At 33.4% G+C, this 22,050-nt stretch overlaps 1 protein-coding gene across 1 annotated transcript; it reads left to right on the forward strand.

Annotated features, from left to right (window-relative positions):
- The first annotated feature begins 1,798 nt into the window (after positions 1 to 1,798).
- Positions 1,799 to 17,303, forward strand: LOC111888739 (uncharacterized). Its single transcript, XM_042899023.2, has 7 exons — positions 1,799 to 1,933; positions 3,863 to 6,587; positions 6,748 to 7,287; positions 8,030 to 8,686; positions 10,145 to 10,843; positions 16,122 to 16,928; positions 17,028 to 17,303. Exons 2-7 carry the CDS (start codon positions 3,891 to 3,893, stop codon positions 17,040 to 17,042), a joined length of 5,415 nt encoding a protein of 1,804 aa, XP_042754957.1. The 5' UTR covers positions 1,799 to 1,933; positions 3,863 to 3,890; the 3' UTR covers positions 17,043 to 17,303.
- Positions 17,304 to 22,050: the final 4,747 nt, after the last annotated feature.

The following is a 22,050-nucleotide window of genomic DNA, read 5'->3' on the forward strand; positions in this document are numbered from 1 at the left end:
GAATTAAAATCGAGATAAAGTCTTGACGACTGATAAAATCAATTTGATTTTGTCGATCATAGATGTCGAAAGAAACTTACCAAATCAATTTTATTGCAAGAAACTGGATCGTTGAGAAATCAAAATATGTTCGAAATTAATCGACGATAGAAGACCTGGTATTGCCGATTTGGGTTTCAGACCTATTGACGATTCTTGATCGGATTTAATGAAACCGATTTGGGTTTCAGACCTGTTGACGTGTCTTGATCGCAGTGGTTTTTTGGAGTGAAAAGGGTTTGAGGATTTTGGAGGTTTCTGAGTATTTGGTTGGAATTTGCTGATGGTAGAATACATGAATTTAGTGAGTGAGTGTTTGGAATTGTTAAGAATTGAAGAAATTAAAAGATGGAGGCTGGCGAAGAGAAGAAGTCGGCAGCGGTGATGCTGATGGTGTTGATGCCGATGATGAACGTGTTCGACCACACACATGACTAGGTAAAATATATTTACTTTATTTCCTTAATTTCAAGATTTCAATTAAATGATTTCCTTAATTAAAAGTACAAAAGGTCCAAAATATCCTTTAATAATTTGTTTAATTATTTATTGTTTCTTGAATTCTCATTGGTGAATTTAGGCACACAATAGTTGCTAGAAACATTTGAACCTAACTCTCTCTCTCTCTCTCTCTCTCTATATATATATATATATATATATATATATATATATATATATATATATATATATATATATAGGGTTAAGTTCAAATGAGAACACTATTTAATGTAAGAACGTGAGAACACTACTTTATGTTACTATTCTACTATGAATTTTGTATATTCAACGATATGACATTATTCATCAACAAATATACGGACAATCACACATTAATATTCACATTAAAATTTTGTATGTACAACTTTATGATATTATTCATCACCGAATATATGAACAATCATATATTTAACATTCACATTAGAATTTACTAAATTACTATATATATATATATATATATATATATATATATATATATATATATATATATATATATATATATATATATATATATATATATATATATATATATATATATATATTTTATAGTAGAATAGCAATATAAAATTGAATATATTCATATTATAATTACTACAATATTATACATATTAAATTCATAGTAGAATAGTAACATAAAATAATGTTCTCACATTAAATAGTGTTCTTATTTGAACATAACCCTATATATATATATATATATATATATATATATATATATATATATAGAGAGAGAGAGAGAGAGAGAGAGAGAGAGAGAGAGAGAGAGAGAAACATGGAGGAGATAGGTAGTTTAGTAGTTGTTATTGGTAATTGGAGGGTGATCCGAGTGTTGGTGGTTAAAAATAAGGTGGTGGCGGAATGAAATCTGGACATTGATGAAACTGATGGGTGGGGTGAGAGTCGTTTTTTAATTTTAATATTATTAAAGATTATAAAAGAAAAAGAAAAAAATAGATATAAAAAAAAGGCAAAGTAGTTTTTTTATATGAATAGAAGATTGAGCAACTTGTTAAGACCACATCGATGCAAAGAAATTTTTTTTAGACCAAAACAATGAATTTTATCAAGCAGTAGTACTGTAATTTACTAAATAAACTTAGATAAAAGTTGCAATAACCATCAAACCACTGTACAACATATGTAATTTACTGGTAATATTAAAAAACCCATGAAATATTCAGCCGTACACCTAACAACTTTTTATTGACTATAAACAAATCTTATATGGCTTAGAAAACAGCAACACCCACGTTATATGATTTAGAAAACAGCAAAAACCCACGTTATATAATAATATAGCTGCACAGTGTTGCTCGACTTCATCACAGCTCGAATAATCTGTTCAGCAAAGCAGCAGCAGCAGCAAGCAGAGATACAGTGCATAGACCAAAGCCAGGTTAGTTTCTGTGAGAATGTAACTTATTTTCGGTGTTAGATCTATTGAGCCTTACTAGTTCGTGTATGTTCTTTAGAAAAAATCAAGTCGAATGTTGAAATAAATCGACGACGCCTCTTAATTTTCCGTCATTTGATACTTCCAACATGAGATCAGCTCTATCCCTAAAAATTGAAAATCCCCTAAGTACGACTGTAGCACTCTGTTTCAACTATACAATATCCTATCATATAAACACAAATATTTCCAATATCTTTAAGATCTCCTATGAATTTACAATCTAAATAATATTTCCGATTGCTTTGAAAGTATTATGGAAATATGGGTTTATGGGCTAGGCAGCTAGGAAGAACATATAGAGCAACTAGGAGTTGTGTAAAACTGTTTTCATTTTCTATTAAAATGTTTTCAGAAAATAGGGTTGAGTTTTAATTTTCACTTTTCAATGAAAACGCTTTTGGTTGGAATTGGTGGAGTTTTCATTTTCCGTCTTAAAAATTTGAAAAACTTTAGAAAACTATAAAAATCACTTTTTTAATTTACATACAATTTGAAAAACTGAATATTTTCATTTTCTTAGAAAACTTTGGAACACTGAACGACCAAACGCGTTTTTAAAATTTCCTTTTCTTGGAAAATTTTCCTAGAAAACTAGAAAAATTTCCACAACCAAACGCACACTACGTGTCTCTGCCTTTTGAGGATATGAGGGTTGTTGTATATTTTTCACTCACATAATTACCCACACAAAGAGGATGATGAAAATATTAAAGGCAAATGTCTATCCACTATCCCCCATTCTGTTTTTCTGGAATCAGGGGTTATCAAATGCTTGTAGAATACCACACATAATATACGTTATGCACTGGATGAATGTCTTATCACCAGATAATATAGGGGTACACAAATTACTATATCTGAGTAGACGTTATGTTGTAATGTGACTTGGATTTTGGGGATTAGAATAGACCCTGAATGAAGTAAAGAAAAACCCAATGAGAATTTCAAATGGATAAGTGTTTAGATTAGACAGAGGGCATAGAGATGAACCGCTTAAGTTACGCTTAGTTACGGAAAAACAGTTTTCATTAGAAAATTTAGAAAATGCGTTTAGTTAAAAACTTATCAATTTTTCATTTTGCATTTTGGAATATTAGAAAATGTGTTTAGATGTTTATATTTCTATTGGTTTTCATTATTAGACAACCGTGATAATTGTAGCGTGGGTGAGGATGGGGTGGTGGTGGGGGGTGGCGGTGGTGTGTGGTGGTCATGGTGGCGGTGGTGGGTCGATTATCGCGGAAGTGGGTGTGTGTGTTTGTGGGGATGCGATGGTGGTAGGGTAAGGTGGAGTGGGGGTATTGGGTTTCGGATGGAGTGGGAGGGGGGGGGGGGGGTGGCATGAGGGTGGGTGTGGGTGTATGTATATATTTTAGAAAAATTTTGAATTGGAAAAATGTGGAAAACAATAATTATTAGCTTTTTAAATGTTTCTAAGTTCTTTATAATTTTGGGAAACGAGAAATTTTCATTTTCAGTTAAAATTTTAGAAAAATTGTTAAACTAAACACGTTTTCGAAGTTCATATTTTTCTTAAAAATTGTTGAACTAAAAAGCAATGTGACATGAGATGTCAAATTTACAGACTCACAAGCATATTAAATCCCCATAGAAGTATGTGAAATCACATTTTCTTTGTTACGTTGGTCAAGAGTTTCTCAAATCACATTTTCAATCATTTCGATTATCTAAATATTAGATGAATCTTGGTTTGAGTAAAGAACAAGAGGTGGGGGAAAACGGAGACATGTTATGTGTATTTTTAATAGCTCTCCAAATTAATAATGAAAATACGAAAGGATAAATATATACTAATTAACAACTTCTAACAATTTCATCCCTTTTGTTGATTTGTTACAAGCTTTGCAGGTCTCTCTAAAAGCTAGAATATTAGAAGATGGAGGTTGTATCTGCAATCATTGGTCCTATTGTTGAATCTCTAATTGTTCCAGCCAAGCAACAACTGGGATATCTCTTTTCCTCCACAAAACATGTCAGGGGCATGAATACTATACTGAGGCAACTCGATGGTGCAAGCCGTGATGTCAAAAAGCAAATGGACGAAAACAATATAAATAATCTAGAGATACCTGATCGTGTACCGGGTTGGTTGGAAGAGGTCGAAAAGATTAAAGAAGATGCTCAACGCATTTCAAGTACTGGCAATGGATGTTTTAGCATGAAAATGCGGTACCAAGAAGGAAAGAAAGCATTCAAGATTACAGAGGAGATGGCATGTCTGATTGATGAAAATAGTAAGATAATTTGGAGGAATACTCAAAAACCTCTTGGGAAAGTAAACTCTAAAAACGCATCCACTTCTGCACGGTTGGATGGTGATGCCCATAATCACTTCAAATCCAGAGAGAAGATCTTCAATGATGCGCTTGGGTTCCTTCAACAAGATCATAAAATCCAAATGATAGCCATATGTGGAATGGGTGGCGTGGGGAAAACCACAATGATGGAACAACTGAAAAGGACTACAGAAGATAAGAAAATGTTTGATTATATTGTGAAGGTGGTTATTGGGCAAAAGATTAACATGTTTTCTGTTCAGCAAGCTGTAGCAGAATATATGGGCCAATCTCTTACCGAAACAAGTAAAACAGCAAGAGCAGATCATCTTCGTATGTCATTTGGGAATCTTCCAGAAGGTAAAAGAAAGGTTTTAGTGATATTAGATGATATATGGGAGCCAATTGAACTCAAAGATATGGGACTAACTCCTTTGCCCAATGGCTTCAAGTTGCTGCTGACATCACGATCTGAATATATTTGCAATAAAATTGCAATAGAAGCTGAGTCGGATTTGACACTAGTTAGAGTGGATGTCATGGAGGAGTTGGAAGCACAGAATTTCTTTTGGCAGATCGCAGGCGTTTCAAAACAATATGATAGGGAGCTCAATCAAATAGGAAGTGATATCGTGAGAAGATGTGGGTTTTTGCCCCTTGCCATCAAACTCATTGCAACAACCCTTAAATCTCAAGAAGCGTTTGTATGGAGAAATACCTTTCAACGTTTAAAGAAAAACAATATTGATAAGAATGTGCAAGAGATTGTTGAGATAAGCTATAACCATATAAAAGAAGAGGAGGAAAAATCGATATTTTTGCTGTGTGGCTTGTTTCCAGATGATTTTAACATTCAAATCGAGGATCTAACAAGATATGCATGGGGCCTGCAATTGTTAGAAGAAGTTTCTACTTTGGCAGATGCTAGAGACAGGACAATGACATGTGTGAACAATCTCACAAATGCAAATTTGTTGATAGATGGCGATTACATTGGGGATGTTAAAATGCATGATCTTGTGCTTGCTTTTGTGCTAGGTAAAGTTTCTAAAGGTGACCTTCCATGGATGATTAACCATGATGATACTTTTAAGTGTAGTGCAGTCGGAATGAGTGAGTCCTGCAAAAGTATATCTATTACTTGCACGGGTATGTCTGAATTCCCTAGAGACTTCCGGTACCCAAACGTATCTCTTTTGAGACTTACGGATGGAGAAGAATCGCTTAGTTTTTCTGAAGATTTTTATGAAAGAATGGAAAATCTTGAAGTTGTAGCATATGAAAAAATGCAGTATCCGTTGTTTCCCAGATCACTTCAATGCTCCACCAAGCTACGGACACTCCTTCTTGATCAATGCATGTTGATGTTTGATTGCTCTGTTATCGGAGAGCTCTTGAATTTGGAAGTGCTCAGTTTTGCTGATTCTGGTGTCAGAAAGTTACCATACACAATAGGATATTTGAAGAAGTTAAAGCTATTGGATTTGACGGGTTGTGTCAATCTTCGTATTGATGATGGTGTCTTGAAAAACTTGGTCAACCTTGAAGAGCTTTATATGAGCGTGGACAATGAAAATGCTATTAGATTCACAGATGGAAATCGTGAGGAACTAGCAGAATGCTCAAAGCACCTTTCTGCATTGGAAGTTGAGTTCTTTGACACCAATAGTATGCCCGAGAATATGTTTTTTGTGAAACTCAAAAATTTCAAGATTTCTGTGGGACGTAATATACAGGATGATACAGGCTTAAACATGCACACGTCTAGAAACACGTTGATGTTGCTCACCAATAAAGATGAGCTATTGGAGTCTAGAGTGTATGAGTTGTTTGAGAAAACTGAGATGCTTTATTTGGAGGTGGAAGGTATGAATGATATTGAAGAAATTTTAGTGGAATCTGTTCATTGTCATTCACAGTCATTTAATAATTTAACAATCCTAGATGTTTTTAATTGTGAAAACTTGAGATACCTCTTCACAGTCCCCATGGCAAATGGTTTGATGAAGCTTGAGCGCCTCACCGTTTCACAGTGCCCTGTTATGGAAGCACTGGTAAATAGTGAGAATGGTGGAGATGGGGTAATTAAGTTTCAGAAGCTAAAGATTCTATTTTTGGATGAGCTACCAGAGTTGGTAGGTCTTTGCAACACTGTTAATATAATTGAGCTGCCACAGTTGGAGGAGTTGAGGCTTGATGGCCTTCCTAATTTCACTAGCATTTACCCTGATAATACATCTGCAACATCTTCTATGTTTAGTAACGTTTCTGCAAATCAACCATTCCTGAACAAAGAGGTATGTCTCTATGTTAGAATAAAAATAGACCTAGTATGTAATGAAATTCTATATATTATTTAGGGCATTCCCAAGGAAATACTTTTAATTTAATTGCACATTATATTATATATGTTGATGGTGCGGCATTGATGATCAACAAGTGTTAATTGGTGTGCAGGTGTTGATTCCTAAGTTGAAGATATTGAAAATCTATGGTATGAATAACCTGAAAGAGATATGGCCTTATCAATTTGATACTAGTGACGAAGTTAATGCCTGCATGTTGAGAGAGATTGAAGTGAACAGATGCGATAAGATCGTTAATCTGTTCCCAAGAAATCCGTTGTCGTTTCTGCGTTATCTGAAAGAGCTTTTTGTTTCTGAATGTGGAAACATTGAAGTGTTATTTAACATCGACACGAGTTGTGTCGGTGAAATTGAAGAATATAATAGCAACTTGAGACACATCCATGTACAAAATTTGGGGAAGCTCAAAGAGTTGTGGAGGAGGAAAGGTGAAAGTAGCTCTGATATCCTCATTCGTAGCTTTCAATCTGTAAGGATGATTAAAATAGAAGAGTGTGAAAACTTTGTAAACGTATTCACGCCTACCATCACCAGTTCTCATTTGAGAACACTTATGAATATAAGTGTGGATGGTAGGAGACGTTGGGAAGAAAGAAGCAGAAACATTGAATTCGTAGAAAAAAGCCAAGAGGTATGTGATGTCATTGAGCTTTCAATTTCTATTTAATGTTAGAGCACTGTATATGTGTCTCTGTATACACACCCGACACATATGTATATGTATTTGTAGGTACATATGTGAGGGTGTGTGTAGATACATACATATACATCTATACACATCACACCACAACAAATCAATCAATTCTTAATTCAACCAATTTTTTGGAGGTATATATATTTATGCTAAAAAGTGGAAAAGATTATTAAGTTGTGTTAAGAAATGTGTTTTGACATTATTTCTAAATGTTTACACATCAAAATTTGGATAAAAAAGAAAAGATCCACAGTTAAAAATTTGGACAAATTACATGTACCACTACACTTTTAACTGTACAGAAGTAGGCTGAAAATGAAAAATAACATAGGGTTTCCCGAAACCCTGAGAACTTTTTTTCCTGATAATGTTTTAAAAACAAACATCACGAATGCTTTAGACATATGATTATAAGAAAGTTTGTTCAAAAATGAAAAATAAACAATGATTTTTTGCAATGTGCATATGTGCACATCATAGAGGCATATCTACGCTACACAAATATATATGCACATATGCACATTGTATGAAAAATACATTTTTTGGGAATTTTTTTAACAAATGTGCATATAATCTTACCTCTAAGGGTATATATGCGTGCATGCGTTATGAATAATTAGTTAAATTACATTTAGTCATTTGAAATTCCGAATTATATATATTGGTGAGATATTTGCAGATTAATGTTATACCCAAGGTAGAGATTTCAGACGTGTATGGTAGTAAAGCTGACATTGAATTCTCAGTTCATCCCAAACCTACTCTTAATCAGCTTGAAAAGCTTGACATATTGGATTGTAAGGAGGTTGAAGTGGTGTTTGAGATAGAGAGTTCCAGTACTAGCAGAGATTTGACAACAACTTGGCATAATCAACAACCTGTACTACTTCCCTCCCTCAAGCTTTTATGGTTAAGAAATATGGAGAAGTTGAGTCATGTGTGGAAGTGCAATCGGAACAAACTTGTAATTCCTCAAAACCAAACAGAATCCTCATTCCACAACCTCACAACCATATACATGTCTAATTGCAATAACATAAAGTACCTATTTTCACCTCTCATGGGTAAACTTCTTCCCAGCTTAAAGGAGATCATCCTAAAATATTGTGATGGTATTGAAGAAGTTGTTTCAAATAGATATGATGAAATTGATGAAATGGATACATCTATATCATCTCACACGAGTACTTCCTTCCCTCATCTTGAAAGACTCGAACTTCATTTTCTGCCATCCCTAAAGAGCATCAATGGAGGTAATGTGAGGGGGAGGAGCAGGAGCTTTGGAATCACCTCTGGTACTACAATCACAACCACTTCCATCAATGATCGGTTCAATGTAAGCTTTCTTTTAATTAAGTGGATCCCATATATATATATATATATACACCCTTAAGGGTATATAATCTTAGGTACCCAAACTCACCATATTACGTTGTTTTGTATCACATATACACATTGTAATTGTTTAATGTTCTTCTAATTCAACTTCTAACTTGATTTAATTCCAAGATTTTTATAAATTTTACATTTATTTTCCTCTTATTTAATTTTCATTTTTAACTATAATATATATAACCTAGTAAGTGTTCGGCATAAATATGCGATGTTAGAGAAAGATAATAGTGAAATTTCAAGAATCTTAAAAGTATATCAAGTTTGGGGTTGAAGTTTAAGAACATTATAATGAATATATTAAACAAAACGACGTATTATAGTGTATTTGGGTACCTAAGCTTATATACCCTTAAGGATATATTCACTTTTCCCTATATATATATATATATATATATATATATATATATATATATATATATATATATATATATATATATATATATATATAGAGAGAGAGAGAGAGAGAGAGAGGTCTTTTAAGAACTAAAAGACTAAAAGATTTGTGAGAACTTGCAATCTTAATCAGTTCATCATTAATGCCTTGATATTGAGAGAAAGACAATACAGAAAGAGAAATATAGAGAGAAACAGAACAAAAAGTTGCGTAGTCTTTATCCAATTACAATTGCTCTATATATTATATCATAACCAACCCTAATTTTTAAACAATTTGCTCTCACCTCCTATAGACGTGGACTAAATGGAATAAAATAAACAAGATAAATATGTTGTAAGTATGTGATGTTTAGTATTTTATTTTTTAGTTAAAAACTTCTATGTTAGATGTTTAGTATATTATTTTTTATAAGATATATAATTTTTATATTACTTTTTTAAATCCACCTGGGCTTCCGCCTTATGAGGCGAAGAGAAAACGCCTCGAGGCTCGATTCCGTTCTTTGAAATCTTGGGTGGGGTTGTGATCGATAGTTTTTCTGATCTCTTTTGGTTTCTGATACCAAGTGTAAGGTATCAACCTGATGATACCTTCTTGCTTAAGGAGAAACTGAACATGAAGGAAGAATAGAACAGTGGAAACAGGGGAATAAAAGGAAAACGGGAGTGCTTTTGATTACATGCTGAACAAGAGTTTTTGTTGCTGGAAAACTTGAATTAAAATAACTAATAAAATGGCTTTGTTATGCTAAAAGCGATAGCATCCATATTTAACTCAAATATCCTTATTTAACTCAAATTTTAATTAAAAGGTACGTTTCCAAAAATGCTCACGTGGGCTATTTCCTAAAGTACGCCAACAAGGAGTACTCATGTCCGTTAGGAGATTCCTATGAAGCATTAGTTTTGTTAAATATCTTAGATATAATATGTTTGTATGTGTGTTGCAAACAACCAAGCTGTCTAAATTTAACCAACTCCTTTGATTTTTCATGTTTTGTAGTGTTCTGAAGTTGGTGGTGTTACTTCTTGGTTCTTATGCCAATACTCCAAAAAGATATATATACGTAACTGTGGTGCCCTACCCATGGGGTTTCCATATTGTGTATCAGGACAACTGCATAAGCTGGAAGAGTTGATTATATCAAGATGTGAGTCAATGATGGAGGTATTTGAAAGTGAAGGGGTCAACAAAGATGGTGTTCATAGTACCAACGTTGGTGATGATGATACATGTACTACTACAATGACCCTTCCAAGGTCGGCAAATATGACTTTGCTTCAATTGCCCAACCTAACGGTATTGAAAATCTATGGCTGTAAACTTTTGGAACATATATTCACAAGTTACGCACTTGAAGGCCTCAAGCAACTCAAAGAATTCACGGTAGAAGAATGCAGAACAATGCGAGTGATTGTAAAGGAAGATGGAGAGCACACAAAAGCATCTAAAGTTATTTCATTCCCTCGTCTGAAGTCTCTTACACTTGCAAATTTACCAAATGTCAATGGTTTCTTTTTGGGGATGAATGAGTTTAGATGGCCATCATTGGAAAAGGTTAAGATGTATGGTTGCCCACAATTGATGATCCTCACCTCTGGTCACTCAGTCGCTCCAAAGCTCACTCACATTCATACAGGTGTAGGGAAGCATAGTCTCGCATGTGGCCTCAACTTTCATTTGTCAAATGCAACAGACAAGGTATGTTGTTACTTTACTTGTATCGTCTAATCAAGTAATATTTTATAATGCTAAACATATTATTTTCTTACAAAATTAGCTGTTCATGTGTATTCTAGAAGGAAACACAACACAAACATAAAACAAATACATAACTCCTTTTTTTATATTGATGATATTTTTTATTTTATATATTTCATTAACAAAAAAGTGAAAATGTTTTTTGTCTGTGATTTAGTATAAAAATATGGGTTAAATATATATATATACATATATATTATAATTGTAATCTTTTAAAAGGTTTCCTCAGTTAACATAAATTATAAAATCAAGAAGTTTATGATAGTATATAAATTTATAAAATGAAGAAGTCTATGCATGGTAAAAGTTTCTATAAAGCTAGCATGGTGCATGCTATAGGTATGATTAATTGTCCAAAATCTTATTAGGTTAATAAATTTGTACCTGTCATAAATCATTAATTAGTAGCTTAGAACCATCATCTTCAATCCTTTGAGGAAAAAAACAGAAATAGATAGAAAGATAAACACTATCTTATTTTACAGAATTCACTCAAATATATATTAGCAAAGAGATTTTTGTATGTAACTATATTATGTAGTTAAATCATTTATATTGTTTTTCACCGAATTTAATTAAATTACCTAACATAATTCGTTAATAACTATTCTGATGTCAGTAGTTATTCAATCAAGTTGTTCTTTTCTCTTGTCATTTTTTCCAAAGTAAACAAGCATGTAGAGTCAATTAACTAAAAAAGGACGAAAAGATTGTTGGTTAGATGATTATAAAAGTAAAAGTATAAGTATATCATCTGTATATCTTTTCCTATATATGACTAGCAATAATAAAAAAATCCAAAAATACAATAACACCGTTATCTATTCTCATTATTCATTTTTTTTGTTTATTTTGAAAAGTTAAGGTCTATTTTTTATCGAAAAAAATTAATAAATATATGAAAGTTTATATTTTTGGTACTTTTTAAACATAAATTTATATTAACTTAAAAAAACAATTTTCTTTTGCAAAATTTCATGTCAGAGTCACATTCAATGGAATTTGAATCTGCTGAAAGCTGAATTATATTCCACTCAGATTCACAGTGTGAATAATAATAAGTCAAGTTCACAATGTAAATTCTGAAAACTAGATTAAATTTAGTTTAGATTTAAAATGTGAAGAAAATCATTTGTTGATTTTACAAAATTAATTTTTATGTAATCAAAAATATTATAATATTACATGGAAATATATTTCGATTTATATATAATTTTTTACTAAATTAATTTGTGAATGGTCAAAGAGTTGAAATAATAAATCGCATTCACATTGTGAATGATAAAATTAAAATATTTATAGTTCAGATTCATATTGTGAACATTCAAACTGTGAAGATTGACACCGATTAAGTTGTGTTTTTTTACCGATGTTGATGTCTAATAATCGAATACAATAAATTTGTATTTTTGGTATATTTAGTTTTTTGGGGATAAAAAATAAACCTAATTCTTGAGAAAAAAAACAACAAAACAAAATGGGTTTTAAAAAAAAATGTTTTTTTATATATTAATATGGATGTCTATGGATAGATGATGAAAAATTATGAATTTTGGTATAGTTGGGGTTTTTTCTTTTGATAAAGAAACATGGCCTAAGAAAATTTAAACGAAAAAGGGCGTGAGTTTTTGGTATAATCCGGTGCATGTACGTCCAATGTACAAATATATAACCATTCCCTTCCTTTAACTGTAGATCATTGTGATTTTCGACGTTCACCATTGTTTCCTTGGTTCCTTGTTAATAATGGTTCCGTATTGAACCTCACCATTTCTTTAGTACAGGTTTACAATAACCCTAAGGTGAATCTTTATATGGTATCATATCGTCGTAACAATCCCTAAAAACCGTCGTAACAATCAACAATTCTTCTTCCTCCTCCTCTTCCTCTGATTATTCACTAACTCTAACCACCATTCTTCACATGATTACCATGAATCTATCTCTCATAAATTACATGTATTTTTGAAACCATATTCTTTCAAAAAACCCTGATTATGATACACGTTGATCAACGTGTCTTTCTCATCATTTAGTATTCTTTTACTGAAGTTCCGTGGCGGAAACCCTAGGTCTTACAACAGCTTATGAGGAAAGTGTAATCTTGAATATTCCTATCACCATATAGTTCTCAAGAACGTATAAAAACTATACAAGATACCCTAAGATACCCTTGGCTAACTCAGAAAGGGTTATTCTATGGTCTCATAATATACTTCCTAGTTCCGAGCTATATGTGATCAGCTCTCGTCAATTGGCTGCTCTATTAAAGAAGTTGACAAGACTCGCTAGTTTATATATGGTTTTGGATCTTCATTCAAGACTTTCTCTACAACTTATCAAGCAATCAAGCCACATATTATCTTTCTTAATCTTGTGACCCAAGCTGAAGAACATGACTTGTCTCTTGCTGTCATTCAAGACTCACCACCATCAACTGCCATTAATACCCATCGACATCAGTCCCATGCGCCACCTTCATGAAGTGCTTTTGTTGTCGGTGGTCGTGGTTGTGGCTCCTCATTTGGTTGTTGTGGGTGTCGGCGTCGTCCCCCGTTGGCAACTCTGCCATACTAATGGTCACTACGCCATCTCTTATGCAAATGTAACTTCTTTTGCACGCAAAGGTCCACACCCTAATGCCAATTTGGTACATGCATTCAAGGCCCAGTCTCATGTTTCATGTTACGTGACTGGTACATTGACTTTGACTTTGGTACTATGGCTCATGCGTCAACTATTCATTCTACTTCTTATGCGGGTCACGAGGAAGCTTTTTTTTGGCAACGGTAATGTTCCAAACATATCATATATTGGTAACTTTTTTCGAGATCTTAAATTATCGAATATTCTTGTAGTTCCTGACATTACCAAGAACATTCTTTAGATTAGTAAACTCACAAAAAGGATTCTCTGATTTATGTTTTATTCTTTTTTTTTTTTTTTTTTTTTTTTTGCAATTTAGAACCGCAAAACGAAAGTTATTCCAGCAAGGAATAGATGAGGCATCAAGGTTTTATTACTTCTTTATAGTTATCAAATCCTCATGCCTCTTATGAGTTATTTTATGCTAGATGAGACAGCGTTGCTTTTGATACTATTTATGTTTTAAGTATGTATCGTTGTTTTCGTTTTTACCAAAACCTAGCATTTTTTCTTATTGTCATCTTTCTAAAAGTAAATGTTTTCCCTTTGAATTTAATGTTAAACGGTTTTTACATGGGCTTGAGTTACTTCATGACTATGATTTGTGGGGACCAACATGAGTCCCTTCTCAAGATGCCTATTTATACTATTGTATTTTTGTGGATGACTTCTTACGGTTTATGTGGTTTTATTTTTTAGAGAACAAATAGAAATTCTTCAATATACTTGGAGCTTTTTTGACTTTTGTTCAAACTCAGTTCACTTGCAAGATAAAAATCTTCCATAGTGATGGTGGCACTCAATTTCTCAATAAACGGGTTCATACTCTTCTAATGGAAATTAGGACACGTGGAAATTAGGACACGTCATCGCTTATTTTACCGAAACGGGAACTAGCCATGCTTTTTAACACATGTTCCCTGACTTCTCTCTGGGTTGATCCCATTCAACACCACCACTTATGCCATCAATCGTCTGTCCTCCCAACTTCTAGATCACAAGACACCTTACGAGCATGCACTACCAAACTATATATGTTGTTTTTTCACGGCTTTGTATATCGTTTCTTCCACTACTTACATAATTAGTCAGCAATTAAACTTTCCCAACATAGTCTTGTGTTTTCAAACGACACTTCTCCTTTTATGTTCAAACTACAATCACAAGTTCTATATTTATCGGTCTCTATCAATTCCATAGTTCTTACAGAAAATGACTCATCTTATTCTTAAGTTTATTTCCAAACTCCATTTCAAATTGTCCATTAATGATCTTGGTTGGTTGAACTATTTTTGAAGTCTTGAAGTTTCATATATGGAACACGACGATGGCTTTTTTCTCATGCAAGCCAATTATGCTCAAGACATACTTACTGATATCCAATTGCTTGACTCCAAACCAACATCTATTCCTATATCCATGGATGATTGTCTTGTCACTCAAGGCTCTTTTTGTTTGAATCCTACTTAATCTAGATTGACAGTGGATGCTTTTACAATATACAACCATCACTCTTCCTGACTTATCCTATGATGTCAATCAAGTTAGCCAGTTTCTTCACGTACTACCATTGAACATTATGAAGTCGTCAAAAGGATCATATGACATGTCTAAGGCACTTTATATTACGGTGTTCACTTCATTCATCCGCGTTTATCCTTATTGATTAGATACTCACATGCAGATCAGGCATGGTGTAATCAAACTTGTCATTCCACCTACGACTACTCTATCTTTTTATGTGGAAACCTTGTTTCATGGAGTGCCAAGAAGTATCCTACTGATTTTAAGTCCAGCTGTGAGTTAGAATATCGAGGCATGGCCAAAACCGTTATGAAAATCATTTGGGTTGCTCAGTTACTAAGAGAACTTCATGTATTACCTCTGGATCGTCTTACTCTACTTTGTGACAACTAAAGTGGTCTCTTTCTGAGTCAAAACTCGGTCTCTCACAACAGAGTTAAAGATATAGACATAGATTACCACTTTCTTCGGAAATTAGTTTCTTCTGGTTTCTTGTACACACGTTAAGTTCGTCCTTGCAACTAGCGGACATCTTCATGAAGTGTCTTTGGCGTCCTCTATTCAAACAATTTCGTGCCAATATGTGTGTTGCTCTACCACCTCTTCGGTTGAGGGGGTGTTTGGAATTAAATTTTACAATATCATGAATAGTCATAGATAATGTTCTATCCCTTTATTCTAGTATGTCATCCTATCCATGTACTATAAATACATTATGCAATACACAATCACCCCAAAGTGAATTCTATAATCCTTATATATAGTTTATTTTATGTAAAAAGACTAGAAATTCATCCATGACAATCTATATTGTTTAAACAAATGCAATATATAAATTTTAATTTTTTATTAACCCTATTCTTCACATTGCTTGTCTAGACAAAAAAATTTGACGTAAGTAGTGCCATAAACGAGGCTGGCAATTCGAATACATTTTCGTTTAGTGAAGAATAATACAACTTCCAAATTTTTATTATGTTTGTATACTAAATGTATGTGTCCTTTATTATTGTAATGTTTGTGATGCTCGATGTTTGTTTTCTCATAGCATACTTTGAGCTCTACTCCAAATATGATAAAGCCACTTCTGTACTCTTGGTGTTTTCCAAATACGACAAACCTAGTTCAGTTCCCTTGGTCTTTTTCGAATTTAGTTGAAGTAGATGCACAGTCTGATGACAAATTTTTGAGAAGCCGCATAAGTTTTACATGCAACGAGTTGCTTAATCTGAAGAATCTTGAAAAGCTTCATATGGTTGGTGTCAATGAGATGATCACCTTAGTAGAGGAGGTATTTGAAGTAGTAGAAAGGAAAAATGCTGATGAGAATCTGGAAACACAATCTGTTGTGGTATTTGAGAAGCTAAAAAATGTGATTCTCGAGAATCTCTTCAACTTGAGTCATATTTGGAAAACCAATCGGTGGATTGTGTTGAGCTTTCCAAACCTTACAACGGTGTCTGTTACAGCATGTCCACTTCTTGGACACGTTTTCACGTGTTGTATGGTAGGTAGTTTATTACAGCTCCAAGAGCTACACATAAGTGATTGCGAGAAAATGGATGTGATTGTCAAGCAAGTTGAAGGTTCTGAAGCTAGACTTGCCAAGGTTGTGTTCCCTTGTCTAAAATCCATAACGCTTCACAATCTTCCTAATGTCAAGGGATTTTGCTTGGGGAAGGAAGATTTTCTGTGGCCATCATTAGATACTTTGGAAATTAAAGATTGTCCAAAAGTTACGGTTTTCACTTGTGGACAATCAACTACTCCGGAGCTAAAGTTAATAAATGCAACTTTTGGATTGTGTCATGCAACGGAAGACCCAAACTCTTTTATAAGGACCAAACAAGAAGAGGTATGTGATGTGCCCTTTGGTTATTATCAACAGGCTAATGTTTTCCTGAACAAAAAAGTTTACATTACTCTCTAAATTACCTATTGTAATCGTCTACAGGGATGGCAGTTCTAGAGAATGAACATATTTAAACGTGCAGTTGGATCATTTTGAAGTTGGCTATAAAGCTTAGGTAAGATTACAATATTGTACCAGGGTCCATGCCTTACCCATGCTTCTGCTACACTTGTTTCATTGGTCCATAATTATGTACAAGTTTCTCTACCTCATCTGATTAATTTTGACTTGTTGTCGTACTTGCTTTATTACTCTTCCACTTTGGTTTATTGAACTACTTCCTAGTTTCAAGTAATCTCATAATATTGATTTGAGCTCCTCTTGTAAGCTGAGTTTATTAATGTCTGTCTCGTATTCTTCTAAAAAATTCTTGAAGAATTCCGTCCTTTTCATCTCTTGTATGTTGAATGTATTTATGGTCCATTAATTAAAACGCATCACATTGTATATTATCGTTTTTGGTGAATTTATTTGAGCTAAGTCGTCCATGTTGACCACATAGTATTACTGTACTAGTGGTTTACTTTTATTATTTTTCAGTTTTATATTTCTCTCTACAATGAAATGAGCTACGAGAACTTTGATGTCTCTGTTTAATTTGCCTCTGTTCTTTCTGCTTGGACTTTATTTCCACCCAAAACATTTAAAAGCTTGAGTGTTTGGTTGTTGAGACTTGAGAGTACTTACTGAATTTTATCTTTTTGCATAGTTTATGCTTCATTTTGAGGCCATTCAATTTTGGCTTTCCTCGGATTCAAACCTATTTGCTTTCAAATTCAAATTAATCAGTTATTTATTTATTTACTTGGTCTTGTTAAACGTTATTTTAGTTGGCTGAAATATTTTCCATAGCATTCAAAAGAGGGTAAAGTTACATATATACAAATCAAGCATATTAGCCTACAATTTAACAAATACATGTGGGCTACATACAATGCTAACAAATACAAATACACATGTTTGCACTAGCATCCCCTCACAGTTTGAATGGGAGGAATCTTTCTGATGTCAAAACTGGTACGAAAGTCATGAAAATAGATTATGGGAGTCTCTTAATAAATAAGTCTGCATGCGTGGAGAAGGATTAATGGACGTACATAACATGAACTTGCCTGGATAGCACGTGACTCAAACAAAATTTTGTGTGTTGGTGTTGGATTGGATGCGTAGACATGTAAACCTCCGTGATGTCACAAAACACAACTATCTCTCAAAGGAGATTACAAATCCAGCTAATACTGGCTACTTTATTCATTACCCCTCGGTATTCAGCCGCAACACTAGATTGAGGAATGACTCTTTGGTGTTTACACAACCAAGAGCACGGTTGGCCTCAAGATTCGGAGGCCCCGTGCTATTTAATAAAAATAGGTCTTAAAACTTATAAATTATCAAAATATAAAACATAAAATTTTAGTTTTTCATTTAACATACCCCAAGAACAAAATTTCACTAAAAAAATACATAATATGTTTGCTTCTACTTGAAATATATTATCCTTCTAATATACGATGGGACAATCTTTTCAATGACGTCCAGCCCTAATGTATTTTGGCCCGAGGCGAAACCATAAAAGAGGCCTTTTATTGTTAATTAAAAAATTATAGTTCCAGAAATATACTGGTTTTTAGGGTTGTTAGCTAAATAACAAAACTAATTCAATTGTAAAGACGTGCAAAAAACCAATGACGAACCAAAACCGAAAGTCGGACAATAATCGATTTTGTTTTTTTGGCTTTCTAAAAAGATCAATCTTTCAATTCAGTTAGCTTTTTATTCATATAAAAACCTAAAAAATTGCAAAGAGGAATACTCAAAAGATACCATTTTATATATAATTTGGTTGATTAAATATATTAAAAATTTAAAATAACTAATATGTTTTTACAATATTTTCATTGACACTTAACATAATTTAGGATTCAATACTGATTTTCAAACTATAAAAGTGTTGTTTTACTTAACTACAGTGAACTTTATTAACCAAAAAAAGGAATAATATCAAATATCTTAGTGGGAATGGAAAATAAGTTGTGGACTTAAATAATATCTATGTTAATAATAAAAATAAGAAAAAGAAAAATGATTAGCATAATGGAATATAGATTTTGAAATGTGGGCCACAATATTTATTTGTTGCCGAAGAAGAAAAACAATATTTTAAACACTATATTTTCCTTTGTTTATATTTTTGGGTTAAAACTTATTAAAAATGCATCAAAAGAATTGGAGGGGAGTCGAACCCAGCCCTCTCTGGTAGAGGTGGCAAAAACTGACATGACACGAAACCCAACACGAAATAAACGGGTTTGGGTAAGATATTTCAACCTGTTTAAATAAACGGGTTGACACGATATAACACAAAAGTTAAATGGGTAAGGTTAGGGTTGAGAATTTCAACTCGAATATAACTCGAAAATGACCCGTTTTATTTATATACATGTTTTTTTAATTATTTAAATAATCTAGAAAGATACAAAACCAAAACCATAAGCAAAATAAAACCTTTGAATTGAATTGTTTTGTAATGTTGAAATGACTTAGCCGTCTAGATCAAGACTTCATTTCAGTTTTTTCATTCTCTCCCAAACTACCCAGTCTCTTTCACCACTCTCACATCCTCATGACCTTGTCATCCGCCTCCCCAACTCCCACTCTTTTAATTTTATCATTTGAACTTGCTATGACTTCATCTATTCTGCCTCAAAACTATTAGTTTTTCCTTTCCACCTACCCAACTCCTACTTTTTCAACATGCTCAATCTTTTAACCTCACATGACACGACATATTTCAAGGTATAGCCCTAACCCGAAACCCGACACGAACTCGACACGAAAATAAACGGGTTGACACGACACGACACGTTAATTAAATGGGTCGGGTTAGGGTCGTGCACTTTCAACCCGTTTAATGTTTCGACACGACACGACACGATTGCCACCTCTACTCTCTGGATATCAAGAGGCGCGTCTTAAAAAGCTAACTGAAAACTATTTTTCATATTAATGTTCTGAAATTTGTGGTACCTCTTATTCTACTGAAAAAAGTCAGGCCAAAGTATCAAAAACAATGAAAGAAGAAAGACACCAGAAGAATACATCAATGAAAAATGGGAAGGAGATCACCTACGACGAAACAGATAGAGCGGATGTCCAGGATCCTCACAACGACAGATTCGTGATCTCTTTTTACATCGCCAACCATTTTGTTAGAAGGATCCTTGTCGAAGGAGGATCCTCATTCAACATTATACTCCTAGATCCCTTGAAGAGAATTAACATCCGAGAGTCCGAAATAGTCAAAAGACCTGCAGTGCTAATAGGATTCAGTGGTGAAACAAAACATACAGTTGGCGAAATAAAGTTGCATATCTACATAGAGAGGGTAAACTCTATGAAACGATTTTATGTAACTGATACATTATCTCCTATAATGTTATATTAGGAAGGCCATGTATCCACAACATGAAGGTGGTCCCATCAACATATCATCTATGTTTGAACATGGCTACCCCACGGGGGACAATAAAGATCATAGGTGACCAACAAGAATCCAAGGAGACCTACAAGACTAGGGCCGGTCCATAGGTTTTCGATACCTAGGGCGAGATAGGAATATAATGCCCCTATGTTTTTATCATACCATAGACCAAACCACTGATATATAAAAACAACATATAAAACCAAAGTGCAATGAATTTCACAGTTAAATAAAATGAATATTAATACAAACAAAAATCTCCTAAGACAATAGTTAATCCTTGATTCTGGTAGAATCTATTGGGATTGGAATTTGAGATTCCATTCTATGGTGTATTTGGATGCCAAACGGATGGAATTCAATTTATTCAAATTCAACGTTTTATAAATTTCCACATTTTCTGGGTTATGTGAGAGAATTCAATTATTTTCTTCCTAATCTATCAAACGACCAATGAATATTCATTGGATATGTTCACTTGCTAATTTTAGCACAAGGCAGTTGACCCATTTGATCCGCTTAATGCATCATCATAACTTTCGTCCCAGGCTTGTGCTTTTTGTTCTTCAACCCTTCTATATGTATTAAAAACTCCCAATGTGAAATGAAACATGAAAATATCACAAATAAGCAACTAAGTTTTGTTCTTGGTTACCGACATTAAATTTTAACCTGGAAATGAGAACATAGGTTGATAAGAAACATTGTTTTAAAGAACCCACACCATGCAATATAAACGACTAATAATATTATGAATTAGCTAACCTATAAAATTGTGTCATGGAATAGTAATGAAAGTCAGACAGATAATCTTGAACTTGTACATTACTGTGCAACATTGACAGATACCCGACTAAAATTTCTAGATCTAGTAGACCCTTAGAGAAACTAGATTATCCCAATGTCACCACAAAATCATCAACTAGAAATCATATACGAATCATCAACTCTCACCACACGATCCTTGTTAGTAACTATATCAAACAGTTCGAGTGCATCATTTCATGCTTAAATCATACAATAAAAACCACACAGGTCTAGCCGTTTTTACCAAAAAGTAAGACGATACAAAGACAAACACTTAAATTTAATATCAATTTCAACCCAAAATTGTTTGCGCCACTATAGAACAGTAGATGTAAAAAGAAAACAAAACTTATAGATCAATATAGAAATAGAAGAAGTAAAAGGAAAAGAATAAAATAGAAACATGAAACATGCCTCATAAAGGAGCATCCATATTTCTTGTAGGTGCCATATAACAACCCCGTTAGCATTTTCTGCAACAATTGTGTCATATCAAACGTTTACTCCCAGAAACCATAATTATCAATAAATTAATCAATCCTAAATATAAATATTAGGGCGAAATGCAACGATACCAATAGATTACCTCGGCTCTTCGTATACTGATATCATTTTGAACTTTTTAAGGATTTTGATTTACAATTGAAACCAATGAAGAATAAATGGCTTTTAATAACCGTTGCCATGAAATTGAGATATCCAAGAAATCACACTGCATGAAATCTGATTACTATCGTCTCCTCATCTTCTGCTCTTGGACACTGAGATTTGATTTTG

The sequence above is a fragment of the Lactuca sativa genome, chromosome 2 (assembly GCF_002870075.4).
Source record: "Lactuca sativa cultivar Salinas chromosome 2, Lsat_Salinas_v11, whole genome shotgun sequence".
Lineage (NCBI taxonomy): Eukaryota > Viridiplantae > Streptophyta > Magnoliopsida > Asterales > Asteraceae > Lactuca > Lactuca sativa.

Bases quoted from the DNA above. Each gene is read 5' to 3' on its own strand.
- LOC111888739 (XM_042899023.2), top strand. From the start codon at position 3,891: ATGGAGGTTGTATCTGCAATCATTGGTCCTATTGTTGAATCTCTAATT. The intron at 6,588-6,747 runs GTATGTCTCTAT...ATTGGTGTGCAG, and splicing joins AACCATTCCTGAACAAAGAG to GTGTTGATTCCTAAGTTGAA. The intron at 7,288-8,029 runs GTATGTGATGTC...AGATATTTGCAG, and splicing joins TCGTAGAAAAAAGCCAAGAG to ATTAATGTTATACCCAAGGT.